A 23,915-nucleotide genomic window follows, 5' to 3' on the forward strand; every position below is an offset into this window, starting at 1 on the left:
CTGACATAAATGTCTTGTTTAGCGGCTTCGGTGCTTCAACCAGCCACGGCACCAGAGTTTGCGAACTTCTCAATTCAGAATGGTAAAAGCAAGCAAGGTTGTTCAGGTAATTCCTACGCTTAACTGCAACCTCAGCATCGCGTCGTAGTTGGGAGTAGAAGATGGCACGAATATACAGCACGCATTGATAATATCGATCACGTCATCGACCATTTGCGGAAGGGCGAACCACGGAGGCTCTGGCCAGTGCTTGTTCCATCTTGTTTTGGTCCCCGTGTTGCTTTTGCGCTGTTCACAGTTAGCTTTATCCCAACTTGGCAGCAAAGTTCGGGCGTTATCTCGGCGCGGTCTTCTTGACATTGGTTCTCGATATCGAAGGATGAAGCGGGATGAAGGCCTAAGCTATGGTCGCACACAGGTAGCTGACGACGTCACTGCAACGAAACGGTGGCATCATCTGCAAGCGCTACGGCAAAACACGGCAAAACACGTCAAAACACGCCACTCGGTGACAGATGACGCCACCGTTCCGTTGAAGGGAAATCGGATTTTAAAGGCGAAAGCCTTAAGTGGCTCGTTGCGCGATAGCCTTGAAAAAAAACGCGGCGTCTAGTCGAGCTGTACAAAAAAGAAAAAGAGCACGTGACCACCTCCGAGTAAGCGGTGGGTTGAGAGGGGTTGATATAGTGATATGTTGCGGTCACACACGATTATATGTTGACCGCAACATATATACGCGGTCCAAGCGCATCATTCCTTCAATAAATCAAATTGAATTCCTTGGCGCTTTCTGCCACTTTAAAGCGACAACCTTTATTAGAGACAGCTAATATGCGCCCCTACCCTCAAGAAAGAAGCATAGGCGCATGCACGTGTGTTCAGTGAAACATCGATACCTTGATTTTCGTATAAGTTCCACTGCGGCGCAAAAGAACGCGAGCAAATGCGACTGCTTTTCCCGAGTATCCATTCATTCCGACCATTGTTGCAAACGAGATTGACCCAATATTGTCAGGGTTTCATACGGGGAAACTAATGAAACAGTATGGCTAATGCGGTGCGGCTTCTTTGCTACGATGACACAGCTGTACTGCACATCGATGCACCGGCAAAACAATCTGTTCTAGTTTACTGCTGGCGCATACAGCAAACGCAAGCATCCCAATCTATGACGCTCACAATACCCGAGGAAACGGTGGAACGTTACAGTGAGTCCGAGGAGCCACAGAGCGCGTCATATTTATGATGTCAAACGATACTGTAGTTTGACACATGGCCGCTCGTGCTGGCCTTAAAATTATATTAAATACGTGCAAGGCAACGTTCGCCGTCATTAGTATCTCAATCAAGGGTATCTACGTATGCAAAGGAATGGAACAGCGCAAACCGCACATCATGACTACTGTTTTAGCGCACGAAAGACTAAAAACGAACATCTCATGTTTGAAGCTTTCTACCAGTGCTCATTTAAGCTGCTTGAAATTATTCTGTAGAGCGTTCAAGATAGCGCACCCATAAGGTCACCGAGAACTGCCTCTGTAATGTTATACTCTGTAATGAAAGCAAAAAGGGAAATAAGAAGCCCTATACGAGCATGGCGCATTTGATCGGAGCGCCTACTTGCTCCGTTGTCCAGGGTCGATACCGTCTGAGGCCAAATGAAGTTTTACGAAGGAAGGAAGGAAATCAACTTTATTCAGGTCCTGCAGGCCACGAGAGCTTTGGGCTTTCATGGAGTGGGCGTCTCCCACGACGGAACCGGGAGGTTGAGTTTCCTGGCAAACTTAATTTTCGTTTTGTCACTCCTAACCACTTTGACGCAGAATAGACTACCATGATCACAAAACTGCAATTCTCTAAAGCACGACAAAGGCAAAAGAAGGTAACACGGGAAAATATGGAAAAGCATATCATCGCTAACTTCGAATGCAGTAGTTTTGCGCTTTGACTAATGGGAAATGATTAAAAAAAACATAAAATGATGGAAATGGCCGCTTATCGTAAAAAGAAAAGAACCATAAGCAGCCATTAATTCTTGTGCAATTCGGCGCATGTCCCTGCATCCAAGCGTTTCTTTCTCTTTCTCTCTGATACGTTCGTCATGAATTATGCATTTTAACGTTAATGAAGAGTTGAACCTTTCAAATTAAATAAGCTATCGACACATGTGTGTTGCCTGAAAAGTGTTTCACTTTCGAAGGAAATTTTTATTTCGTTTCGAATACAGTCGATTCGTAAGTCGTGCGTCAGCAGCAGACACGATGCGCAACGAGAATTTTCTATCACTGAGCATCTGCGTGGTGGCCAGTCTTCCTGCTTTAATCACTGGAGCACGCCATATGTTTCTTGTCGTTCAAGGAGAAAGTCACCAAGAATGTCCGGATCTGCATTGGCGTCAGGTACACGTAGTATTCCGGGCCATATACCGGCGTTGATCTCTTGTGGTCACCTGCGAGCAAATGTGTATAACGAAATGGATGAATCGCGCGATCATATCGTTTTCTTTTCTTTTCTTATTTTTTTTTCAGTTTGCCCTAAAAAGGGTGAATATGCTTAATAACTTCGCAAATAAGGTTATACACTAGGTAAGTCTGAAAATAATTTTAGGTTTATTTTACGTTTATCTTAAAGAGATACTTAAGTGCGTATAGTGCATAGATTAGCAGCCTTCTTACTGCGCAATTCGGACGGTGAAAGTTTAATTAGCTCGCTATGAATGTGCAGTTGTAACACATGTTTTATAACGCATTTATAACGCGCGTCCGTTCGTCCGTGTGCGTGTGTGTGTGCGTGCGTGAGTGTTTAATAAAGCGAGCTGTGCGTCACCTTTCAGGTGCCTGAGATAACGAAACGAAGAGCGTCTTTGCATGCACGTGTTGTAAAGCACATGCAAGCCAACTCGCTTCGACGTGTAACCTCAACATAAAATCGAAGAATGTTTCTGTGAAACAGTTTAAGACTTATAGCGGTGAGTGCACTGATGCGCGACGGAGCTCTAATAGGCACTAGCGGGAAATGGCGGGAAAGCCCACTTTTCAGTGGCAGTGTGCGATCTGAGACCATTAGACCAGGTGTTGACTGGCATGCACGCTTCAGTTGCATGTGATACCACGTGGCCTCTACCTCTGCATATCAGCGATGACACTTTCTGCATGGAACCACATTTCGAACGGTTCCGATTAAATTAAAATATTTCGAACAAATATGAAGTAAGGCTTCATATATACCGTGATTGTCGATGGCTACGCAGTCAGGCAAAAAAAAAAATAGAGGAGAAAGAGGGAAACGCAACAAAAATTTAATGTTATTCATGGTCCTTGGTCGTCACCCAAACAACTTCAGTGGTAATGGGCCTACAGCCTACTTGTACCAACGATAGCGACGTTTGCGTGTTCCCAGTCATATCTCTGACGAAGCATCTTTGTGCTTTCTATATGAACGCGTTCCGAGCTGCAATATTTCGCGAATACACAAGCTGCTTATTTATGAGAAAAGAGGGCTCTGCGACGCACACTTTGAAGAAGGGCACTTAGGCAGCAAGGGCTTAGGAAAAAAAAAGCAGACTAGTTTGTTGGCTATCCGCTTCTTTGCCATATGCTTTTGAGCCCAATAATTCCTGTAAACACTCTTGCAAAACTTCCTCCCAGGCCTTATACCCTCCCTGCAACAAAACTGCACTTGAATTAAAATTAAATTATGGGGTTTTACGTGCGAAAACCACTTTCTGATTATGAGGCACGCCGTATTGGAGGACTCCGGAGATTTCGACCAGCTGGGGTTCTTCAACGTGCACCCAAATCTAAGTACACTGGTGTTGTCGCATTTCGCCCCCATCGAAATGCGGCCGCCGTGGCTGGGATCCGATCCCACGACCTCGTGCTCAGCAGCAGAACGCCATAGCCACTGAACAACCACGGCGGGTTCCACTTGAATTAAATTATTTACAAATGGATAGTACAAACACTTAATAAACATAGCACTAAATAAAGAAGAGGACGAAGAAAGGCAGTTAGTATACACATCTCATTGAAGAAATCTGGACAAAGCTGCAGGACTGGTAACTGTCTAACTTTCATACTAGCAGCCTTTAAATAACAAGCAGACGACGCGTCCACCTGGTCGTCAGCGAATAATGACGCAAATCCCAGCACGCCGCCTCTGTGAAGATTTCAGCACGCCGCGGGCGCCGCCTGATTTCGGAGAGAATGCCGAGGAGCTGCACTGTTTCAACGTTCTGGGCCATGCACCACTTCCGGCGAGCGGTAATGGCGGCGCTTGTTCGTTTCTTTTTTTTTTTTTCCATGGAGAACATCTGCTTTTGCGAGATTTTCAGAACTCGTATATTTCGCGTAAACTTTTGTACGCAGGCCTGTTCAACATGTACACAATGTTAGCCTTTTACGTGGTCCAAAATTTCGTCGCAGTTGACCTTTAACCTCGTATATCGAGTAAGCCTGCACCTGTAGACTTTCCTACAACAGTATCATGCAGACGGGCTCGCGCGCCCGCGCGTCACCCGCCGGGGACGGCCACGTCCCATTGACTGCACCGAAATTGGTGGCGCCGCCGCCGCCTCCCGTCATCGTGACGGCAAGTTCTTCACCTTGCTCAGACTGTATTTAGTACCGTGGCCTTTAGGCGCTGTTGAACAAGGACACGTGCGCGCAAGCAATACACGCCGTGGAAACATACGTGCAACACACCTGACATGTAGCGCTTAGTTTTGTAGCTCAACTTGGGCTGGAATTGGAGACGCACGGTCTCCTCTTTCGTTTTCGTGGCGGCCAAGTTCATCTCTGCCACACTTGCGATCGTCCGCACAAAAACAGCCTGAAATAAAGACCAAAAATGAAAGTAAGCTTCTACTGCTGCGTGCTCTAACACACACACACACACACATTATATATATATATATATATATATATATATATAGGTGCCGCACAGTTGCGGCTGCAAGGATACCTGCTGTTTCGATCTCGATTGAAGAAAAGGTGGTTCGCTGTGGAAATAGCAGTAGGCACAGCAGGTGCAGGGGCACCAGCAGGGGCATGATTCTTTGTTAATTGCAAGCACGAATGACTACATGATAAAACGTATAGCGAAGGTGAGCAGTAATTTACCTAGAGCATCGCAATTTTTTTTCTCCTTGGACGTCGCCTCAAACCTGACAAATTTAACTTTAAGAAAATAGCAGTTTCAACCGAAGGCGAAGCACTGAAAGCGGTAGCAAGGTCTAGTGTTGGCGCTTGAGCTGCTCACACGGTGTACGGTAACAGTATGTGCGGAAGCCACACGGCGCGAGGCAGCACTGGCAAATCGAAGAACGCTGCCAACCACGTTACTGGCGTCGCACCTCGAAGGTGCACACGAGATGAGGCTGACCTGTAAACCGCCGGCGTCTTTAGCACCCAATAATATAATTAGATAGATAATTATAGCTTGACGTTTAGTCTACGTTATGCTCAGACACCAGTCCGTGCACCACGGTGTGGTATATGCACACGGCTCCTCATCAGCAGGAACGCATATGTGCGTGCGCAGAACACTTGCGCGAGCCGCGGAAGCTGAGAATGCTGCGCTGGCAGCGGTAGAGCCGAGTGAGTGGACAGAGACTGTGCGTCCGCATGGCTTCGTCGATGGTGAAGCCAAGCGCACTGCGCCGCTCTGCAGACCTTGCAACCTCTCCACGCGCGGGCCCGGCAAGCAGCGTCGTCGGTACCAAGACAGCACGACAGCAACGCTAACGGCGCGAACGCAGCTCGAGTGTTCGTATAATCGCTATCGGAACAATAAAAAAAAATTATATTGTTACCCAGTGTGTCGGAACAGAACGAAAAAGGAAAACGAAATTTTTGACACCAGATTGAAAACGTAACCCAAACGCTATTTATTATTTTGTTTCGGAGTGAAGCCGAAATGTTTTGTACCGGTTGTCGGTTCAACGCGAAAGTCGGCATTCCCAAGCAACCGACGTCAGGCAACGTCAGCATTATCGTGTTTCTGAGACACGGATAGTGCGAGCGATAGCCGCTCGAGCGCTCCACTAATCTAAGCTTGCCGCTCGGTTCACTAGCAGATCGGCATGGTAGCAAAACCCAGGGCTTGCGCGCTGCAGAGCTTGTCGTTTCATTTTCTACGGTTGCAGCGCTTTGTTACCGAAGTTTTATCATTCGCTTAAGTTCGTTTTATCAGTACAGCGGTCTCGCATTTTGTGCGAGTGCACTCGATGACGTGCTGCTTCTGAGATTATGCTCAGTGCCTTGACTTTGAATTATGAATTATGAGATCATGCACAATACCTTGACTCAAGGCAGTGAGCATTATCTCAGAATTCAGTTAGGGAGAAAAATAAATACTGTTTTTTGTCGTTACTCTGCTTCGCAACTTTTTGCATGTAAAAAACCGTTATGAACCATTACGGGTCTTTTTTTTCCTTTCTAAAGCAGAACCGGAAGGGAACTTTAATCAGTGGAACGAAACCAGAACCATAACGAAAAAATATTTCGTTCCGACACCCTGTTGATAACTTTGTCCCCGATGCACTTTGGTCAGAGAGACACGGGGGGGGGGGGGGGGGCAGTTGGCTTTGAGAAAGTACGCTCCTTTGGGTATTCGCAGCGGGCAAATACGACACGATCGTTCGATTGTTTCGGAGGCTAAAGTTTTGACAGTGCTATACATAACTTAGAGATCTTACAAGCGAAGCTATAGATATGGCTAGGTGGCCGCGATAAAAATGCGCTGATACCTTCGCAGCGGCGCCCGTACTCCTGTATGCATAACGCTAAACCATCGGAGACGGGCTCGCTATCACCACGCTGTCGCCATTCGCAAAGCGTACACGCTCTCTCGACTATACGAAAGAAGTCATCAGAACCTCTCACCTGTAGGCTAAAATTGGCCGGCTTAGAGAGTTCTCCTGCGCGGTCCTTATACTCAAAGAAATGTTCCAGTCGCAGCAGAACCTCTTCTCCCTTGTTCCAATGCTCGAGGGTCAGCAGGTGCACGTTGGGGGGCAGTGACTTCGCAAGAGCCGAGCACTGCGTGCAAGCATTTGTGCGTTGATGAGACGTTACGATGAAGCTTTTGGCTCTATGGAAGGAGCGCAAATACACGAAGCATAGCGTACAGGAACCACTTCTAAATTTTCTGTTGCAATAGCCCGGGGAACGCCACCGAGAAATGTCATGATAATCAAAAGGAGCGTGATCTTCTGTCTTTTACTTCCGCCCGCACGTAAGATGAACTCGAAATGGTGCATGCAAAGTACATGGCGCGCGCCGTACTCCGCGGACATACAAAACGTCGAGCACTGTAATAACAGAGGGAAGCGGCAAGAAATAAGCGTTTTAACTCTCTCGGAATGCCTTGCCTGAGCCATTTCAATGTTGTGAATGTTATAATATATAACTTCAGCGATTCGCATACCTCCTTTCCTACGCGACCTTATATAGTGACCGTCTTTCTTTAGTGTTACTCGACGCAGTAAGGGAACTTGCTGCGTAAGTTAACACTGCGCATTGACCCGAACCGAGAGCGTATTTAATGCGTCCGTATGCATAGTGTTAGCTTGATGAGCGATCTCCTTTACCAAAGCTGCAGCAACTAACTGAACAAGATGTTCTAGATAGCGTTGGCTCAGACCCTTGCGGTTGCCGCTAACTTGTGGCATCATGAGCGCTTAAAATTTCCTGAAGGCGAGGACGCGAGCTTTTGTTCTCATCCAGAGCGTTCAAACGCTAATGACGCAATACGAGGACCGCACTATGCGGCTTGGACCGACCTTTGTTAACAAGTGAGCCTTAAGGTTTGAATAAAAGGGGTAGTTAGAGTTTTTTGATCGAAGCACCAGAAGGCATAAATCACCTAAATGCCGTTTCATTTGCTGCGTGCGGCGCAACAGAATCTGAACCGATCGAAAAAGAAGAGAAAAGAACTGGCGAGCTACAGTTATCCTTTGATTCCCGTAACTCAATTACTTCGAACAACAATTATTGGTATTATCTCGTGGCTCTTTTATTTTCCCGGTACGCTTCGTTTCAAGCTGCTGCTGCAGCGGCCTGGCGGTTTTGAAGAGCACGCGTCCGCTCCCGGGCTGCTTCCCTTTGGGCTGCTGTCTTTTCAGCCTGAGCCAGTCGCGTATTACGCGATTTCGGGTTTCGTTTCCGGTCCGATGGCAAGCGTCTTCTTTGCTTCCGTAGTACCGCACTGCTGGCGATAACCGACGCGTAGGTTTTCTTTTATGCTCGCCTCTAGCTTCACACACGCCGTGCCGAAGCCCGTGCCCTCTTACTGCGCATCCTTCGGTACAGCTCGGGTAATCTCGATCCTAAGCCGGGGACGGACACCTTTATACCATTTCGTAGCTTATAACGATTGATCGCAGTAGCAGACGGTCCTGAATTAGTGGTTAGAGGTCGGTAAGTCGGAAGATTCATGAAAGGGATAAATTTTCGCACATCCGACTGTATGCACGAAGCAACAAAGGAAACTCATACGGGTTTATCAGAGAGAACGCATCTCAGTAGCAAGATAGACAAGCGGTCTAGTTGGTTCACATTCATCTTCAGAGCTTTTTAAAGCCCAACGAAAAGTCTAAAGACAGAATAACGACGGATAATGCACGAAGAAAAAAATTGCTAATACTACGAGGCTTCCCTTCTATGAAACCCGTAAGGGTTTACTTTGTAACTTCCTGCTACTGTCGGGTGAATGACATTTCTTTTGCTTTCAGGACTTTTTTTTATTAGAATGCTTGTGAACGGACAGGAACGTTGAGCCCATCTCCTAGGTTCGAACTGCTATTCGCATTAACGATAATGATAACTAAAGACTATACACTGATCCTGTGCTGATTATTCTTTTTAATAAATCTCATTCATGGGCTCTATGATTTATAGCAGTCTGCGCCGTCTAAAATTATTTTCGCCATCCACATTATCAGCAGCAGCAGCAGAATATTCTAGGCCCACTGCAGGCCGAAGTCCTCTTCTAGTGATCTCCAATTACCCTGTGCCTGTAATTACGCCTATGGCTGTAAATTTACTAATAGCAGGCGTAGCGCATGAGCAAGCACATGACCGCTTTGGTCGTGCGGAATGGTGGAATTATAAGAAAAGATAATATATAACAACTGAATTCAACTGTATATCGGAAATTTTCAAACTCGACGTACGCGACGTGTAAGTGAAATCCGAAATCACGTAATACGCGACGATAGCGTTGTCATGCCAGCCAATGCAAACGTCGTTAATAGCCTGTGCTCAGTGTTCACTTCCGTATGGATTAAAAATAAGCATAATTTGACATTTCCCTGGAAATCTTACGCTGCAAGTATACGTATATTGGTTGTGGGGGCAGTTAAAACGAAGTGTCTACGTAAAGAATGCTCCGAAACAAAAAAGGCCACTTATTTTTCTGCAAGGCGGTCCGCCGAAAACCTCTCGCGCGGGAGAGTGTTCCGGAGGCCACCTGGGGCGCTATAACGTAAAACTATTCCAAACTTTTCTATTCCAATTCTGCTATCAGCCCTCCACGATTGGTCCAAAACTTTTTTCGACCACACCCACTTCACCTGTCTGTCACGCGACGTCACGAAAACCGCGATACCTCCCCATCTGATATGATGTGTACACACTGATTATGTATGATTTGACAGAAAAAAAAACAGTTATTTCTGATTCGACCCCTTTTCGCCATTAGCCCTCGGCTATTGCTAAAAAGTTTTCGGGCTGCACCCACTTCACCTGCCTGTCACGCGACGTCACAAAACCACACAAACTCAGCGCGTCAAAGTGACGTGTACGCATTAAAGATTCATTATTATGCCGAACAAAACTGACTTTTCTTCGGAATAGCCGCAGGCTGCCCCGTTCCGAAAGGAATAAAAGACGGCTGCCGCTGAGCGCTGAGGCACTGGCTACTCGCACCTGCCGGAGAGCATGGGTGTATTTGCGTATAATAAAACTTCTTGAGAGGCCGTGTAACGTTTTCGAGCACTTTCGGGACGTTTACCCCCTCATTCTGCCAACTCTTCTTTGCTAAGGGTCCGTTTAAGCGTCATTCTTGAGCTTCCGTTGCATGCCGCCGCGATTTTCGACCAGCCACCGCAAGCTAAGTAAGTGAAAGCCGACCAATCGTAGACGCCGGCACCACCCTCTTCATCCGGTTATCGACTTTCAGTGCAGTGGCTCGGCCCCATCGAATCCCTCTCCACTTGAGCGTTCTCCTCGCCTATTGTCAGCCAATTAGATACGACAAGCCGCTCAGTGTAGGCAATGTTATTCGTTTTTCAAGCAAACAAAAGTGACCTCCTATATATGAACGAGGAGAGCGTTTGATTGGTCTGTTCAGACAACACTGCGGGTGACCGCCCGGTGCTTGCGTTGGTGGTTACGCAAATTTCACGTCAGGAGATTGGAATAGAAACATATTGGAATAGTTTTACCTTATAGGGCCCCTGTTGCAGGAAAACGTCGGTGCATTACTACCGTGCTTACCATTCGAAGAAGAAAAAAACAGCGTTGCTTTACAGTGTGAAAAAGTCTCACATCGTAGCGGCATTCGAAAGCGCGGCGCTAGTTACCGTAGCATACTCGAGGTAGCCCTGCCCTCAACAGCCTCGGACTTGCACTTACGTTGGTTCTGCACTCAGACGTGTAGGCTGCGCTGTCGACGGGTGCAAAGTAGAGAGTAGGGGCGGCGTACGTCGCCATGGCCAGCGGCCGGTGGACTTGCGCAGCTTCGGCCATGGGGCACAGGGAGACCCGGTGGGTTCCGCGCACCACCAGGCCCCGGCCGTTGTAGTACGACTCGTTGAGGGCCTCGTCGACGCCAAATGCGTCGTCGTACAGCAGCCGCCGGTGAACCTGCAGGCATGCGCCATGGAACACTGTGAGGCAACGTATTGTTACACGGCCGACGCGTCGTCGCCTGTTTCGGTTCGCTCTGGCCAAATCAAATTTCGTTCGTACTCACAAAACGTTTATTGCGTGAAAGCGTTTCCCTATTTGGAGCGCGTTCGGGCCCCAGTCAATCCGGGTAGTGATGGGCGAGATAATCATCACGATCGCCAAGCTAAAGGTCAATCGCGGACAGTGCTTACGTAACAGAAGTGCTGTAAGTACGAGCCCTGAGGTGGCGCACTATAACGCGCTCTTAAATTGGTTACTATTTTAGTTATTAAATGTTCGTGCAAGCCGCCCTCGGTCTTCTTGGCTCTCGACAGGCTCGATTCACAGTACCTCTGCCAACGTGGGGGAGCCAAGCGAACGAATAGATGCAGTCTACCGAATCATATAGAGGCATGCAAAATGTGATGCTGAAGGGCTTCAGCTGTTTCTACGGTTCAAGTGGTTCAGCCACCTAATCAGAACGCCAGTGCGCATACAGGGAACGAGCAGTCCGGAGTAGTATTCTAAATCACCAAAAACTCTGGGGCCCAAGTTACAAAGAACGTCGTTCATAAGTAAGCTGTGTCACTAACTGGCCGCCTTCACCAATTCTAGCGTAAGGGTTTTTTTTTTTTTTTTTTGCGGATAGGGGTTCTGCTGCTGGCCGAAGTGGCCAGGCGGAATGCGGAGCGTATAGTTCCATGCAACGTTCGCATACAGACTAACCATGCTGCGCTGGGAACGTTGATTTAAGCACAAACATTTTTTTCTGTTTTGTTTTTGGTGCTTAACTTGCTTAGTGCATGCTTAGGGCTAATGTACGCAGCGATCTTATTAGGTCGTAATGAGGTCGTTTTATATGAGGGCATCAGCTGTTGCTAAAAGCCCTCATATAAAACATTTCTTAATCCCTCTAGACCGGAGAGAAGCAACAACAGGGGCGTGCGAATAGCAATTTTTGAGGTCGCATCGAATACGAATCGAATAGTGCCGGAAGAGAATCGAATCGAATATCGAAAACTTTTCGAATAGTTTTAGAATACGTTTTTGTCATTCATTACATTGCACGTCCTGAAACTTCCCTTATTAAAAGCATAAGTGGAGCATTATGCAAGGCCGAGGGGAAGAAATTTCTAGTACCTTCGCTCCAATTTTATGTTTCAGCACAGTTGACGTCTCTAAAATATTCGAAGACTATGCAGAAAGAGTCGTGTTCACGAATAGTGAAGATTCGATTCGATGACCGAATCGGGTAGGACAATATTATATTCGTTATTCGAAAGTTTCGAATATTGGCCCACCTCTAGGCGGCAATCATTCCTTGATTAGGACGGTGAGACACTTTCCATAGCATGACCTGTACAAATCTAGCTAAAGAGCGATTCTTCGTTACGAGAAAAGCCGGGGAAAAAGCACCTTACAAATAAAACCTTCCGACGTTGCATAGCAGGCTTAGTGTTCTTGACAGGACGCATTGCGTCCCTACGAGTTGTACATGCAGCCGCCCGCCAACCAATTAGTTTGCTCTAAAATAATTAAAATATCTGTAGAAACCTTTTATGTTCTGGCAGTCCCATACCTTTCCTGTATTTTTCGTACGGAAATGGCACACAATTCACGACGAATCGATATCACCTATCTATGAAATTACTAAAAACAAACGTAATTACTGCAGTGCATACGAGGACGTTTCAATAAGCTTAACGTATAACGAAGTGTGAGTAAGCAAACATGTCGCAGGAAAGCTATTTAATCACTGCGCGCCACGCAAACAGAAGCACATCCTCCCCATCGAGTATGTGTACATGCTTTGCTATCGACCTCGGAAAATTTATTTTGTCTGTATTTCTCCAGAAAAAAAAATTAAACACTGCCATAAACGAAGAAAACGCACTAAGCGCCTTCATTGATCGTCTGTCTGCTGCAAGTCGCTTCAACATCAATGTTCAACAAAAGGACATTCAGTGTATTTTACGAAAATCAACTGTAACGTAAATAGCAAGTTTGTAACAATTAGGGCCAAGAAAATTGCATTTCTGTCGGAAACTCGCCCCTTTATCTCGCATAAGCGTGACAGCGTTCTACAAACGTGTCCACCGTGCTGAACACGCAATAGATCTTCGCGATAAAGAACACGCAGGATCGACTCTTCATAGATATTCCAAAATTAAGCGCGACAGCTCATTATATTGCTTACATGTGCAGCTTTACCGAGGTTCTCGAAATCCTCGTGCAATGAGAAGCAAAAGTGCTGACGCTTCGACGTCGTCGCTATATGCGTTTCTGCCGCTGACGGGAGTCGCATATCTACCACCAAGGAGACGAGAATGAAGGCTAACGATGCCGATTGATAATTTTCCGCTAAGTTTCCAGCAATCAAAGCCCTCGAGCAAAAAGAAAGAAAGAATCCTGTGCTTCATACGCTCGTTTGCAGACATTTATAAGGCGACTATAATGCTTTTATAGAATTTCCTAAACCCACTACGAAACGCGGCGCCTTATTCACTTTGACGCGTATTCATTTTTCTTTTTTTTTTTTAGGGTGGGCGTTTGCTATCCAACTATTTTGTCAGGCAAGGAATGCGAAGAAACAGAGCAGGCCTTTGAATATACTAAATATACAAGGGCTTAAAGAGATGGCACACACGATTCTTGTAACAACTGGCGGTGGTCACCGGCGTATAGTGTGTAACACTCGACGACGCGGCTATCTTACAAGCACCAACACAGTCACGAAGATGCACCAGTTGGAATATTGCCAGACTCGTTAACGTAATGCCACTGCAATTTGCCTACAACAATGAGCAAATATTCATACGATTTTGTTTGCCAAATTAGGGGCTCGTTATAGTACGGGTTCTGCTGCTGTTTAACACGCCTGACAGGCTAGGTGGAAAATTCAAATTCGTTCAAATTCGACAATCTACGTCACCATTTTGTGGGTTTAAAAAAACAATCAATCTTCTCTTCATACATACACAACATATATATATAACGTGCCTTAGATGAACATCGGGCTGTGAAACACGTCGTAGCGGCTGGGCCCGGATTAACTTCTTGGACAATCCCGGGGTTCTTTAACGGGCAGAAAAAGTGCCGTACACGAGCGTTCTCGTACTCCGCGTACATCAGAATGCGACCGTCGCTGCCGGGAGTCGAACTCGCAACCTCGTGCTCAGTGGTATAACGCGATATAACCACTGAGCCACCGCAAGGGTCATTCTCGTAGAAAAGAAAGGAGTATCCTCCAAGCTGACTTGGGTTCTCAAGCTGTCGCATTAAACTAAATAGAGCAATATCTTTCGAGTAGGAGCCCGCAGCCGGACCAGTCGACATGAATTACCACTGAACGGCCGTGCAAGAGTGGACGAAGAAGCGTATATGCAAGAACTAAAGGAGAGAAATGAGTGGACACAGCAGGGTGTCTTTTTTTTTATCGTCCTTGTATGTATTCATCCGCATGAGTACAGTAATGCCCCCCTGCTACCTCCCTTTGTTGCGTGTGAAAAAAAATTAAAAAAAAGTCTGCGCTTACCATCAGTTCTACTGAGCCGTTGCGCAGACTACTGCCTCCCTGAGAGCGATCGGTGAGCACGGTGAACTGAAGGTGCCTCTTGGTGTCCTGGAAAAAAAATAAACGGAAAAACGACACGCAAAACCAAAATGCTGTGAGTTAGTTAGAACGAACAATAAAGATAAACCAACACAGGGTCAATTGATGTGTAAGCATGTTGAAGGCACGACGAGTCATCGCTTGCGTATAAAATCCATGTAGGCTTGCAGCGGCGATAATTTCAAAAACCATTATAAATTCAGTGAATTTATAATTGCGCCCCGATTGGTAATGTCTATTCTGTCGGAATCGAGAATAGAATTCCGCGGCATAGTACAATGCGCGTGGCGCAACGTAATTGAAATCGTGATTCTGCTTCATCCCGTTAAGGCTCACACTGCCGCAACACTTCTGGAGCCAAATTCACGCAAAGCTTTGCTTTCGCAAGTACGTTTTTGCCGTTCGCCGGCCGCATCGGGAATGGCATTTTCTCTTACGAACAACTCTAGCGTAAAAAGAATTTTGTGAATGATGGCCTTGTTCTCCCCCGCGTGTGTTTCAGTCGGTCATGATTCGTCAACGAATTTGCAATATGGTGCAAGAAATCAGGGCCCGCATTCACGAAAAGGGCATTGAGCTAGACTTGTTCGTAAGGGCAGTTGCCAGCCGACCGTGATGTTGAAGATATTATGAGCCGAAGTCGCCAGCCAATGGAAAACGGCACTTACGAACGAAAATCCTTGTAAATTCTGCCCCTGTTCAGTGAAAATAAAGGAGGTCATTTACCGGTATTATTGAGCAAGAGAATTCCCTAGCTCAGAGCATGGACAAAATCGCGTCGGCATAACATTTAAATAAATAAAAAAAGAAATACTAATAAATATAATGTTTTAGCCTGACTGCGTGCGACCGTTGGGCTGAGTATATAATATAGCGCGGTCATTACCTGCGCAGCACCGAGTCCGATACAACTATTTTTCTCTAAGAACAACGGGGAAAGTCGCAGGGGCAGTCAGCAGTTTATATTATTTGAAACGTGTTGCAAAGCCCTTGCAGGTTACACCACATGAGTGCGGTGACTTACAAAGTCGCATAACAACGAACGAACGGTGTTCCCTACACAGGCAGCACTGAGGAAGCCGCTCGCTGAACCAGGCAGATGTACCTAACTGCGCGCAAGGCGTTTCCGCCGTCGTATACCCTCGAGAAGCGAAATATGCGCTCCTCGTCAAGCCAGCCACTACTGCTTATCGACCGCGCAAGGACCTGCGCGCGTAAGAGAGATAAACGGGATGGGTTAACCGTATAAGATTCTGGTTTGCTACCCTGTACTGAGGGGAAGGGGAAATGAAAGATGGAAAGAACAGCGTAGAGGAAAAGCAAAGAAAGGAAAAAACAACAAAAAGAATAGGGAGGGTTGTGAACGTCCATGAGAACTACAGTCTATGCAATAGGCCACTCGAACGTAGAAAATGAGCTCGCGTGTCTGCCTGGATATCCAGCGTCCCCACAGCTGGGAGGAGTGTACCACTCCCCCACGAAAGTTTGAGAAACTACGGTTGCCGCTTGGGGTGCAGCACGTCAAGAACGTGCTGCAGACCAGGAGGCATGAGCTTTCCAGGAGGCCTGGACTAGGGCCTTAGTTCCTTTGGGACTTATAAACGTTATTTCTCTCTCTATCTCCCTCTCTCTATGGATATAACTCTCAGCTGCCTAAATCTAAAAAGCGCACAACCGCTGATAGCTAGTTCTCTCTCCCGTCACTGCAGAGGACAGACGTCGCTACGGAAGTGGCACGTGCATGTTTCAGCCATTTTACTCAAACTGGCAGAAAGAAGCTCGATGTGTACATGTTCAAGGTGCGCCAAGTGTCTCAACCATGGCGATCGGCTGGCTTCGATTGTTTTTTTATGTCTTTTTCGTTAGCGTCCTATAAATAATGTTCCCGTTGGATACCAGTGTATCTGGCGAAAACTCTAGTTTTTCTTCCTCACATGTGAGTGATTGCAACTTTTTCATGCTGTGACCTTTCTTTTTGGCGGGGGGGGGGGGGGGGGGGTAATGAGTGCTGACATCTGTTTATATAAAAGTGATTTCAGTAAATACGAATTCATGCTGTTTGTTGTCCACTGTTGAACATAATCCAATTACCAGGTCTTTCTCTATATTTTGAGAGAGAAAGCAGCTTACTTCTCTAGCTATAATTTCAATTTAATTAAGCGTACTTATGAGACAAACTTTGTAAAATTATTTTTAGAGCCGGAAAGCGCATATCGGTGTGAAAAATTCAACTTTAAGTTTTCAAGAATAAAAAGAACGTTGTTTCAGCCGACAGTACGCACGTATGTGATAGAATTGAGAATCTGCAGTGCTATGTGTATTATTTGTTGCATGTCTGAACTCTGAAAATACAAGAGCAATTCCAGCAAAAATAGCACTTAAACGTCGCCGACACAGACACGCAGGCATAGATCAACATCTGTCTTTCTATCCGTGCCCGCGTCGCTTATAGTACGCGAAAAGGTAAATTCTCATTAAGACAATTCCCCTGGCATCTCACGAACTGGTTCGATTCAAAATGATCATTTGTGTTTACCTCTGCAGTGTAGAACACCCTTACACCCTTATTGACGCACCTTCAAGTGTGTAAATTATTTTACAGTGTAGGCCGCGCCATGTACATAAGGACATCAGCACGAGCCTATTTTGTTGCGCTTTCAATATTTACCTACGAGCTTACCCTTATGAAAATCCTGCTGTTGACAGGGTAATAGTTCCCGGCCACTGGCTCTATGATTTTAAGCTTCCACGACGGCCTGTAATTTAGGCTGAAAGTGAAAAACGGGAATTGTTAGCTCATCCACGAGGGTTCTCATCAAACCTGAACTGACGAAAATGGGGAACTTGCTTTCCTTTCCTACTCAATTAAGTCCCTAAGATTCAGAACCCGTATTGACAAGAGAGATCTGACGCTAGAATGTTTCGCAAGAGAAAATTCCAGCCAATCCAGAGCGCATGATACAACAGCCGCGTAAATCGAATGCTGCACATGAATACTGAATTTTCGAAAACGAAATATTACATATTAATTTATTGGAATTTTATTCGCATTGATTCGAGGATTTAGAGATTCAGTCTTTCTTCTTTTTTTTTTCATATCGCTATTTTTTGTCCAATGCACGGGAGTGCTGGAATTGACGGACCTTGCATGAGAACAGACCCAAGTAAACGGCAGCTACCTAGACAGGTCGCATTCAGTGCAGGCAGCATAAGTTAATTAAAATTCAGCAAGAAATATTTATTACCAGGTGTGCTACCATTGTTCAGAGCCAAATATAATCTACGGTGACTCGAAAAATATGCACTGCTCACAGAGATGCTACGCTGAGCGAGCAAGTTGAGCATGCAATGGTCGAATTCACAAAGACGTTCGTTTGTAAGTGCTCTTTGCCATCGGCCGGCCATCTTCGCTAATGATACATCCAGCATCAGGATTGCTCAGAATTTTCTCTTACGAGCAATTCTAGCGTAAGAGGTGTTTGTAAATACGGGCCCAGTTTTTATCATCACGCGCAGACAGGTACCTATAACAACGACGCATCGTTGCTAAGTTGTTTCCAGATTTGTAGCATCGATCTCGAACGTTATACACAGTGTTTTGTAATTCTGCAAATTTTCTCAGTAACAATAACGCCAATTTTTAACCGCACATGAAAAGAGTAATACTCTCCTGCAACAAGTCACGTGCCGCCCTTTAGCCCATTACTGCTAACATCGTTTCTGACGAATTGTGACAATCATCGCGTTATTGTCGTTCACAAGCTTTCACTCGCGACCCTCCAGTATACATTACATGCGTCACGAGAGTCAAAAGCACGTGCGACCTCAAACATCATTTTAAAAAAAATAATAGCGACAATAACAACGTGCTTGGGCTTTTTGCGCATTACTGGGGATTTGTTTCCGCGCAATTCAGAGTTGTTCGATCATAGTTGACTGTGGCGTAGTTGAGCGTTGAGACCCCAAAAATTCGCGAGTGAACGGGGCTGTTCTAACTGTCCTCACGGCTCTCAGCCGTTTCACGGAAGATGTCTATCTGTTGTAAGCCCACGAGAACTAGAGCAAATTGCAAGTTGTGCAAGTGTCACCACACCAAACGACTCTGTAGGGCATTATACCGCGAAGCACACTCAACATAAGAGCTGTGGCCATACCTTTAAGTGCTAGTTTCTTTAAATTTGCGTCGGTATATTGCTAATATATGGTCTGTTTTCACAGCAATACCTATTAAACCTAATAAAAGCAATATATTTTAATAGGTTTGCGAGCTCTAGCTTGGCCCTTTGTCAAACTTAGCCAATTTTTTTCTATTATGAGTTACCTAATTATTCATATAATTTTAACCTTTCGTTCCTGGGCGGAACTTTGTTTTCTGGAAGATGATAGATTACACGAAAGGACCATGCAGTAAATTAAGAAAAAACCGAGAACCATAACTGCATGGTTTTTCTACAACAAGCAGAGAAGCATGTCGCAACTACACTTGTCTATTACCTCTCTCGACGCCTCACATGAAGGTAGAGGTTAAAAAAATGAGGGGAAGTAGGCGTAGGGGGGGAGGGAAGAAACGTGCTACGGATGCTCACCTTCGTTGAAGAATTTCTCTTCCATTTGCATCTGTGTAAAACACGCCGTGATTCTTAAGATCGGTGTCGAACCGCGTGATGATTTCTTTTCCATTCTTATCGCTTTAGAGGAGGAGAGAACAAGTACGATCACAAGATAGGAAAACATGAAAAAAAATAACACAAGAACAAAGATAACAGCATTCTGCATTTAATATTTCGCAAAACAAGTCGCTGACTAATGTCAAGAACAGACATTGGCATTTCGGGAGTTGTAGCAATCCTGAAACGTCAGACTGCGGTCATCAAATTGGTCAGTGACCTGTTTTATTAATGACGATTTTGCCTAACCAGAGGGTATCCGTGGGGCCCTCAACTGCATTTAATACTTACTGAGTAAGTCACCGTTCTGTGTCGAACGTTTCGTATCACTAGGAGATCAGGATGGCGATTTAAGTAATCCTAATTCTACCAGAAAATAGCGATAGGCCTGCAGTTTTCATCGAAGCAGAACCTGAACAATCACCTCCGGTGTTTTGAGCAATCTCTTTGGCATAACAACCTTTCTAGCTTTGATCAAAGTAGGAATTCGATCGCTGGCAGTGCAACATGGTCATCGGTTCTCAAATGGCGGTCAGCGGTACCCGATGATTGCCTCAGAAATTTCTACCTAAACAATTCTATGGATATGTCATTCAAGGACCTCCAAAAGAGAAAGTGAGACAAGTGGCGTGACTTTTCCGACAGCCTGCCTCAGCAAGCTTGCGCTTTTCACACAAATCCTGATAAGTTGAAATCACCACAAATGACGCTAGAAGATATATAGGAATCAATAATAATAATAATATTTGGGGTTTTACGTGCCAGAACCACTTTCTGATTATGAGGCACGCCGTAGTGGAGGACTCCGGAAATTTTGACCACCTCGGGTTCTTTAACGTGCACCTAAATCTAAGCACATGGGTGTTTTCGCATTTCGCCTCCATCGAAATGCGGCCGCCGTGGCCGGGATTCCATCCCGCGACCTCGTGCTCAGCAGCCCAACACCATAGCCACTGAGCAACCACGGCGGGTCTATAGGAATCAGAAGGTGCATACCTTCAGTGCTACAAAAAAGCGTGCATTGCACTGTTCGTTTATACGGGGTGATCATTTTTAAGTTTTGTGAAAATTTTAGACATCGCCTGTGGCAGATAGCATAATTGTTGTCCCTGAGCTGGTTTACTTCAAGAGGCAGACATTACTAGCACGAGGAGTTGAAACATATATTCAACGAACTAATAAAACAACACTACTTAAATTCCTAAATAATTATTTTACAGCACATATTGCATTGTGGGAAATGTGGCGGGTTAGTTTGCCCAGTTTGCCCAGTTGCCCAGACCCCAGTTTTGCGATATTATTTCCCACAGTGTCGGACGAAATACATGGGCGTTCCCGTCACTTTTGTGCTTCAATGCATAAAAGAGCGTTTTGTTGAAGAAGTAAATGGGACAACCGCGCATTTTTACGGCGAGTTTGATGGCGCACATCTCCAAATTGGTGTCATTCTGGAAATTCAGTCCAAGTGGATATGCCCAGCAAACTCACCGGCTACAATTCTCGAATTGCAATATGTGCCGTAAGCTAATTAATTAACAAGTTAAGTAGTGATTTTTTTTTATGAGTTGAACACGTGGTTCGAATTCTCCTGCAAGTAACGTCCGCTTCTTAGAACAATCAAGCTCAAGGATTAGAATTGTGTTTTGTACAACAAGCGACTTTTTTTTTTTAAATTCCAGAAAATTTAAGAATGATCACCCCGCATACCATCGAAGCAATCTTGGCAAAGCTACATGCAAGGCTGATAATTGTTAATTTTCTTATTAACCGCATTTAAGTTGCACTTAAACAGACGACGCATGCGCCTAGTAGTTAGCGGTCATGACGAAAATCCCAGCGCGCCTCGGGCGCCGCCTAATATCGGACGTCATGTCGAGGAACCGCGCTGGCTCGCAACATTCCCGGTTCTGCGTCATTTCTGGCGAGCGTTATTGGCGCGGTTCTTCGTTTATTATTACTACTGCTCTTTTTTTAATTTTTGACAACAAGAACATACATTTTTGCGGGCTATTCTTGACGCATCTACTGGTATTTCAGACGTAACATTTTCCACGAAGGCTGCTCTGTCTCCACGCTTATCAGAAACTAAATATTTTACACCGTCCAAAATTTCGTTGCAGTTCGCCTTTAAAATGACTTCATGCAAAAAAACAAACATTATATAGTTTACGACCAGCCGCTTAAAGCAACAAGACTTCCGTAAGCGCATGGCATACCAGCAAAAGAAAAAGAAGACTAGAAAAATAAACGAAGAGAATCAGCCAGTAAAAGCGGGCGCTAATAGCGGTAGCGATAAGCTTGCCGCTGTGGTACTCGCACACTACATGAGAATGTCGTGTCTATTGCAGGATGCTCTTTTGCAGCTCGCATATTTTAGCTTTTCCATTTGCCGTACCACTTCTACACATGTGGAGGCTTGTTCTTCCGTCGTTCGACTTGGAAACCTACCGCACATAGCCATTGTTTTAAAACGCCAGCTGTTCATTTCACGCATGTGACTTGTCTCCGTAAAAAGCCTCGCCGACGACTGTCAATCTGCTTGTGTGTCTGGCTTCGGCCACATTACTGTGTTAAATATCGCGCGGGAAAACATAAAGCACAAGCGGGATTTTGATTATGAGCACGAAAGCGTAATGCGCCGCGGCAGTGATAGATAACAAGCCACATTCTGCCATGCGCAGTTATACTTACTCCACCGGAATTGAGCCGACCACCCAGTCAAACTCGACAAAATCTGCATCGTCGTAGACTCGTATCACTTGCGTCAACCAGTCCGAGAACTTTTGGTGAACTTCCTGGACAATCGAGCCATTTTTCTAGGGAGAAAACCAAGTCGGGAATGACTTTCAGTTATGTTGGTTCGTCATGAGCACTGCAAGCCATGCATCGACATATTCTAGCTTGACCATGTGAAACCAGATCTGTTACTGAGCAGTAATGTATCAACACCTAATGAGTGGTGAATATGTCTGACATTAACAAGACATATTGTCAAGGAAACCGCTGAACGTCAATCACAATTGAAGCACATAGCAAAGTTAGTGGATTTAGATGCTTCATAAAAATATCCAAAGCGAGCGGGCTTTGAGTATGATGCGCCAGTTGAACTCATTTGCGTTCGTTTGTATCGACGGTATTTGCCTAACTGCCACCAGATAACAACATCTATGCCATGTGAGCAACTGAAATTTTTTTGAAGCTCGCGAACAGTTTCAGTTTTGAGATCTTATTCTTAACAAAAGCGCAATACAAACATAAGAGTCCAGCATTTTAAACAGAGAAAGAAGAAATAAAGTCGTTTGTTTTTTTCGCCAGCATTCATTTTCAACCAAAGAAGGCCAATGACAGCTAATTTACCAGAGAGCTAACACGGTGATGGGTCCGCAGCTGCGAGCCTACATGCACTCCGATGCAAGGAGCCTGGCGAGATGTGCTTGTCGGAAACTTTGCTATTCTGTGTATTGGGCATAACTAGTGTTAATCTAATCTATGGGGTTTTGCGTGCCACAACCACGCTCTGATTGTGAGGCACGCCATAGTCGGGTACTCCGGAAATTTGGACCACCTGGGGTTCTTTAAGGTGCACCTAACTCTAAGTACACGGGTGTTTTCGCATTTCGCCCCCATCGAAATGCGGCCCCTTAGCCGGAATTCGATCCCTCGACTTCGTGCTTAGCAGCCCCACACCATAGCCACTAAGCAACCACGGCGGGTTACTAGCGTTGAAGAGAATTATCTGCGTAATACACATTTCAACGTATACAAAATTAGCCAACCAGGGATCGAATTAACCCATCTTATTTCGTAAGTGCACCTTGTAATTGGCTGGTGGCCTTCGCCAATAGTATGTCCAGCGTCAGGATTGGTTAAAGCTTTCTCTTACAAAAAATTCTAGCATAAAAGCCTTTTTTTTTTTAAATGCAGGGCCCTGATATTTACCAATAAAATAAAGAAACCGTAAGCTTGAAATTAAAGGTTATGTGAATTTTTGTGTCGGAATAAAAGCCTAAGAAAAGTGTGCCTAATTTTGGCAATGTAAAAAAAACAACAAGAACGCTGAAACCGAAATGTATTGAGCAGTAAGACTACTCCTGAATGGAAAACGTGATTATTTTTTGTTAAGCACTCATTACTGCTCATCTTTGATAAGGAAGCCCGAAGAAAGGGTTTTTATAAAGAGATGTCTGCCTAACACATCAAATCATGCAAGCACATATTTCTTATGAAATTAAAATGTCCAAGCTATGTGGACTTTAATATTTGTTTTTAAACGTAGACCTACGCCGTAAAATGTTCTAAACGCTGTTATAACACATTGTACCAGTTTTAAGTAAATGGTATCGGTGCTTTTGAAGTAATCCTTTTTACAGGTATCACTTTTGAAGAAATGGCTTTAGAAAAGTGCTGCCATTTGGTTGTGTGGCAAAGTCGGCATTAACTCAACAGTGAAACAGTGAAATGATCTGGAACCGATAAAACGCCTGCACTACTGCTGGATTAGTCAGACTTGAATCTTGAGTAACACTTGTACAAGGTTATAACACAGATAATTGCCGCAGATACGGCACAACGTTTTATGCTTTATTTATTCACGGTAAAAAAAGACGTCTTAATATGTGGGCCAGAGGTACCATTCCGAAGTGAGCACTGCACATATATCTTCGTATTCCTTTTTAAAGCGAAGCTTTCTTTGCCTACCCTCCCAAGTTTGGCGTGGCTGTTGCTGTTGTCTGCTGCTGGTAG

The 23,915-nt window shown here is 45.2% G+C and overlaps 1 protein-coding gene across 4 annotated transcripts in view; it reads right to left on the reverse strand.

The window, feature by feature from the left end:
• Positions 1-2,170: 2,170 nt before the first annotated feature.
• Positions 2,171-23,915, reverse strand: part of LOC142579350 (lysosomal alpha-mannosidase-like) — a 72,900-nt gene continuing 51,155 nt past the window's right edge. For all 4 annotated transcript variants that reach the window (XM_075689473.1, XM_075689451.1, XM_075689466.1 and 1 more), the window contains 8 exons: positions 21,864-21,988; positions 19,092-19,193; positions 17,186-17,273; positions 14,428-14,514; positions 10,638-10,868; positions 6,885-7,040; positions 4,704-4,830; positions 2,171-2,449 (listed from right to left, as the gene is read on the reverse strand). In XM_075689473.1, the coding sequence (XP_075545588.1) occupies positions 2,319-2,449; positions 4,704-4,830; positions 6,885-7,040; positions 10,638-10,868; positions 14,428-14,514; positions 17,186-17,273; positions 19,092-19,193; positions 21,864-21,988 (1,047 nt within the window). In that variant the 3' untranslated portion in view covers positions 2,171-2,318. The remainder of the gene's footprint in view (positions 2,450-4,703; positions 4,831-6,884; positions 7,041-10,637; positions 10,869-14,427; positions 14,515-17,185; positions 17,274-19,091; positions 19,194-21,863; positions 21,989-23,915) is intronic.

This window comes from Dermacentor variabilis, chromosome 1, assembly GCF_050947875.1.
Source record: "Dermacentor variabilis isolate Ectoservices chromosome 1, ASM5094787v1, whole genome shotgun sequence".
NCBI lineage: Eukaryota > Metazoa > Arthropoda > Arachnida > Ixodida > Ixodidae > Dermacentor > Dermacentor variabilis.